This window comes from Pistacia vera, unplaced genomic scaffold, assembly GCF_008641045.1.
Source record: "Pistacia vera cultivar Batoury unplaced genomic scaffold, PisVer_v2 Contig593, whole genome shotgun sequence".
In the NCBI taxonomy this organism is placed as follows: domain Eukaryota; kingdom Viridiplantae; phylum Streptophyta; class Magnoliopsida; order Sapindales; family Anacardiaceae; genus Pistacia; species Pistacia vera.
Genome location: NW_022196438.1, coordinates 66,467 through 72,215, shown reverse-complemented (window position 1 = coordinate 72,215; position 5,749 = coordinate 66,467). Strand labels below are relative to the sequence as shown.

General features: G+C 33.7%; 1 protein-coding gene across 1 annotated transcript; it reads left to right on the top strand.

Moving 5' to 3' along the window:
- The first annotated feature begins 727 nt into the window (after positions 1-727).
- On the top strand, positions 728-4,800 carry LOC116110040 (putative disease resistance protein RGA1). Its single transcript, XM_031396281.1, has 4 exons — positions 728-777; positions 1,754-3,504; positions 3,758-4,027; positions 4,214-4,800. Exons 1-4 carry the CDS (start codon positions 728-730, stop codon positions 4,798-4,800), a joined length of 2,658 nt encoding a protein of 885 aa, XP_031252141.1.
- The last annotated feature ends 949 nt before the right edge of the window (positions 4,801-5,749 follow it).

Below are 5,749 nucleotides of genomic sequence, written 5' to 3'. Positions count from 1 at the left end.
TTAAAATATCTAATTACAAAATTTAAATTATCTTTAATGGTACTTTGCAAAATGTTTTGAGGAAATAGATCAAAAAATTGAATTTTGTATTTTCAAAATTTGGGAACAGATTTGGTATCATTTATAAAAGCAGTATTCTAAAAATAAAAAAACAATGAAAACACGTTTTCTACACTTTTTTTTTTGAAAAAAAATATATATTTAATCTTCTTTTCATAATGATTTAATTCTTAAATTTACTTAAAAGGTTATAAAATACGGTACAACAGAAAATAAAACATTTCACAATATTCAAAATTTTAAATTTTTGAAAGGCAACCTCCTATTTATTGTGAAATTAATGGTTTTCTGGGCTATTAGCTCGGAATAATTCAATCATAAAATTAAAAGTAATGGTTCACTCTTACCTTTTTTTTTTTTTTTTTTTTTTTTTTTTTTTTTTTTTTTTTTTTTTTTTTTTTTGCTATCTTATGCCAAAGGTGGTCTTTTGATTTAGCTTTAGCTTTTGATTTATTGGATTCTTCTTTGTTTATATTATAAAAAGCAACAAAATTAGATCGCATTGTCCATATTACTTAAATGCTCTATTTTAAAACCTGGCCTAACCTGACCAGTTTAACCAATCTAATCGAGACCCGGGGCCTTCACCAGGCCAGTCACCATTTTCACTGTTCACCAATTTGAATCTTAAACCCTAGAGAGGAGAGCGACGGTTAGCGAGCAGACAATGGCGAGGATGTTGAAGGTTTTGGAGAGGAAGTGCCGACAAGTTGAAAGGTGGTGACAAAGGTGATTTTCGGCGAGTAAATTGATCGAAAAAGGTAAAAGTTGCACGATCACAATAGCAAGCTGTTGCCGACGATTGGTAGAGCGAACGGGGGTGTGAGATGGGTTTTTGTCAGGAGGCTGAGGAGAGTGTTTTCATAGTGATGGGGAGTCTTGTCGACGTAGGAAAAAAGCCCTAATTGGCTTGGGTTGTCAACGCTAATGGTGGTGTTTTTTGCCGCAAAATGTTTCTATTTCAACCAGGTCTTGGGCATATTTGCTGGGGAATGGCTCAAAGGATGAGTGAGATTTGCATTTGTTGTGTCACCACCGTCAACCAATTGACCACCGATTTGCATTTGGGGTATGTTTGCTAGATTTCAAACTTTTAGGGTGTAATTATGGGTGTGTTTGCTGGATTTCAAAATTTCTGGACACACTAACATCATCGGTTTGATCCGTCGTTCAAACTGGTTCAATTGGTCAACCTGAGACCCGACCACTTTGTCGGGTTTCACCCTAGGTCGGTTATTAAAACACTACTTATATGCAAATTTGTAAAATGGGTGCAAAGATGTTATAAGATAAAAATATGTATGGATATCACTTGACTATCAAATCTTTCGTAGTAAATAATGTTTTGATTAAAATTAAAGAATTATAAACCTTAAATGAGATTAATGTTTGATTATTACCAGAGCAAAACATTGTGCGAATAGATGCTTTTCTTTTCCTATCATTACGCCAAGTATTTATTACCTATACTTTTAGCTTTGGATTTTCATCATGTAAGTCAAGTATCTTTTTCATATTTTAAGTTTGTGTGCTGATCAAGAATTAATGTTATTACTCTTGTCTATAAACAGCAGTAACATTGTCTTACAATTAATTTTTACAGCTACCTTTTGAAAAACCAATTTGTAATAGAGCAACCGAAAACAAATGGCAGAAGTCATTCTATTTAGCGTTGCGGGGAAAATCTTGGAAGGGTTGGGGTCCTTGGCTATCCAAGAAGGAAATCGGCATGGGGTGTTAAAGGTGAGATTAAAAAACTTGAGAGCACTGTCAACACTATCAAACGTGTAATTCTCGATGCTGAGGAGCAGCACAACAAAAACCGAGAGGTAACAGCTTGGATCCAAAGGCTCAAAGATGCATTTTATGATGCAGATGACTTGTTAGACGATTTCTTCACTCAACTTCGATGGCAAGAGGTATTAAGTCAAAATATATTGGCAAACAAGGTACGGATCTTTTTCTCCAAATCAAATCAAATTGCATATAGTGTTAGAATGGCTCATAAGATTAAGACTATTAGGGAAAAACTAGATGAGATTAAAAAAGATAGGCCGGTCCACCTTTCTGAGCGTCTTGTTGAAGAAGGAGTCATAAATATAGAAAGGGAAACACACTCTTTCATACATGTAGAAACGGTAATCGGAAGAGATGATGATAAAAGTAATGTTATAAGACTTCTATTGGACTCAAATGATGATAAGAATGTTTTAGTTGTTACCATAGTTGGACTTGGAGGAGTAGGAAAAACCACACTTGCTCAACTTGTATATAATGATGAGAATATCATAAACCATTTTGAGTTAAGGATGTGGGTGTGTGTCTCTAATGATTTTACTAAGAAGATAATTGTTGAAAAGATAATAAAATCTGCAACTCGTAAAGAACTTGGAAATTTTCATTTGAACGAATTGCAGGAATTCCTTCGAAAAGAAATTAATGGGAAAAGATATCTGCTAGTTTTGGATGATGTATGGAATGAGAATCATAATAAATGGAATGAATTGATGAATCTATTAATGAATGGTTCAAAAGGAAGTAAAATACTAGTTACTACACGTAGTGAAGTAGTTGCTAAGGTTACTAGCAAACTTGAATCTTATGTCTATCGCTTGAGAGGACTAGATGAAAAAAAATCTTGGTCTTTGTTTACCCAAAAAGCTTTTGAACATGGGAAGGAACCAAAAGATTCGAAATTAATAGAGTTTGGAAAAGAGATTGTGGCAAAGTGTGGTGGAGTTCCTCTTGTCCTAATGACAATAGGACAATTACTTTATGGTAATAATAAGGAAGATGATTGGTTGAATTTTAAGGACAAAGAAATGTCAAAAGTGATTAAAGAAGAAAGTGATATTTTACCATTACTCAAGCTCAGCTATGATCATCTCCCTTCAAACTTGAAACAATGCTTTGCTTATTGTGCATTGTTTCCTAAGGATCATAAGATTAAGAAGCAAAAATTAATTCATCTTTGGATGGCACAAGGGTTTCTTCAAACATCAAACAATGAATGTCTAGAAGATGTTGGTAATAAGTATTTTATGGCTTTACTTTGGAAATCATTTTTCCAAGATCCACAATATGATAGATGGGGCAATGTAACCACATGTAAGATGCATGATCTTATGCATGACCTTGCACAATCAGTTGCAGGAACTGAATGCATCATGCAAACTTTTGATAAGGTTGAACGTGTGGATGTAAGATGTCGTCATTTATCACTTGACTGTGGTGAAGTAAAACGATCATGGAAATTTCCAGTTGTATTATATAGTGCCAAAAATGTAAGAACTTTACTTTTATTTTATCGATTAAACTGGGGTTTCAACTTGGATGGTGGTGATGAAATTTTAACAAGTTATAAGTACTTACGAGCATTGGATTTTGGAGAGTTAAGGTTTCAGAAATTGTTGAGTTCAAATGGTGAACTTCTGAGTTTAATTGGTGAATTGAAGCATTTGCGGTATCTCAATTTTTCTTGTGTGGATATTAAAATACTCTCTAATTCACTATCGAGACTATTAAATTTGGAAACATTAGATCTGTCTTTCTGTAACGAACTTAAGGAACTACCAAGAGATATTAAAAAAATGGTGAACCTTAGACATCTTATAAATAAAAAAATGTGATTCTTTAGTTGGAATGCCATATGGACTAGGGCATTTGACTAATCTTCAGACTTTACCTCTATTTGTAGTAAGTCAGGGAACTATGCAAGCCAACAGAAAAGGCAAACACAGTGGGACAAAGGAATTAAATGGGTTGAAGAACTTGAGAGGAAAACTCAAAATTAAGAATTTAAAATTTGAGGAAAGTAGCAAGTTGGCCAACTTAGAAGGGAAGCAATTTCTTCGGTCTCTAACGTTGGATTGGGGGAGAAGTGATGATGGAAAGGTTCAAGGAATTGATGAAGTGGGGAGAAGTGATGATGGAGAGGTTCAAGGAACTGATGAAGTGGTGTCAGAAGGTCTAAAACCACACCCAAATCTTAAGGAAATTAGTGTAAGATCATTTATGGTGTTAAATTGTGTGAATGGCTTTCCTCCCTCACAAATTTAACTTCAATTAGTATAAAAAAAATGTAGAAGATGCCAACATATCCCACCATTGGATGAATTTCCTTATCTGAAGAGTTTGTTTCTTAGTCATCTAGATGATTTGGAGTACATTTCAAAGGAAGCAAGTAATAGTTCTTCCACATTATTAACAACATTCTTCCCATCCCTTGAGCAAATCACCCTTTATGATTGTCCTAAATTAAAGGGATGGTGGAGGAAACATGATTATGAAGATACAGAGCTGCCTTCATTTCCTTGTCTTTCCAAATTAGATATCCAAAATTGCCCTAATTTGATGTTCATGCCGCTATATCCATCTCTGGAAGAATTAAAATTGCTCCAGACCAGCTCGAAACCGCTGGAGCAGACGATGACGATGACGTTGATGAATAAAGGGGAACCATCAACTTCCTCTTGCTTTTCTGCTCCTCTCTCCAATTTAAAGTCAATACTTATGATTAAAATTTCTGATCTAGAATCTCTTCCAATGGATGGGATGAAAAAGTTGACTTCTCTGGTGGATTTGAAAATTTTGTCATGTCCAAAAATTACTCAACTGGATCAAGCATTAAAATTTCTCCCCTCTCTCCGAAATTTGAAAATTACATCCCATGAAGAAGGTGAGCTGGAATGGGAAGGTATTCGTGGTATGGGTCTTCGTTACATACCTGATTGGGTTTGAATTCAGAGGAGAGTTCTTCGTATACAGGTTAATGCTTTCTCTTCAAATTTATCAATCGACCTTTCTTAGTGTGTTTAACTTATTTCTTATTTCTTGTTTTTGAGTAAATAGTTGTCCTTCTATATATACTAATTAATTCTTTTCTTTCAAATGTCTTCTGTTTCAGTTCGTTGTTATTCTATTTGCCATTATTTTGTTGCCATTCTGGGTAATATTTCTTATTTTCTTATTCTTCCGTTAAATAAGATGAAGAAAAAATTCAAGGAAATGTGTATATATGTTAATTTATAATATTTTCTGTTAACAGAATTTACCCTCGACAATAGTGAGATTAGACACGTTAACAAAATCATTAACGGCAAAGGGTTTAAGGGCGATTAGATATACCTTAAAGGGTGTTTTAGTATATTGGGAATACCTCAGGGGGTTTAACTATTTAATGTCCTTTTTGTCTTTTCTCTTTTCATTTTATCATCTTTTTTTCTTTTTGGATATCTTCTTGCCAGCATATATGCTAGCTGTTAATGCTTCTGAAGATGAAACCACCGCTACTTAAGCATTTTATAAATTGTAAGTATCAAGCTATAATGATGTTCTTTAATTGTGCTTTCTTTTAAATTCTCATTCTCGCTACTAATATCTGATATCAAAATTGGTGGAAATTGATAGTAGCTTTACTCCCTTGAAGCCCTGCCCTCTAAGTTTGACCTATAAGACGCAATTGAAGTCCTCCGATTGATGATTTGAGCTTTGGAATGTCATCACTTATGCTATTTTGGTATTTTTTTATATTGAATTGTTAAGCAATTATTATCTTGTAGCGCCACCCCAATCTTCTTAAAATTCAAATATACACTTCCACTGTTAGTAATGCACTAAAAGATAAAAAAGAAAAATATTTATGATAATACAAAATTGACTTTAATTTTGTCTATTACATAGACATTAC

Excerpts from the sequence above, each read along its gene's own strand:
- LOC116110040 (XM_031396281.1), top strand. The coding sequence starts at position 728 with ATGGCGAGGATGTTGAAGGTTTTGGAGAGGAAGTGCCGACAAGTTGAA. Across the intron at positions 778-1,753 it reads AAGTGCCGACAAGTTGAAAG|GGTTGGGGTCCTTGGCTATC; the intron begins GTGGTGACAAAG and ends AAATCTTGGAAG. Across the intron at positions 3,505-3,757 it reads TGAACTTCTGAGTTTAATTG|TAAGTCAGGGAACTATGCAA; the intron begins GTGAATTGAAGC and ends CTCTATTTGTAG.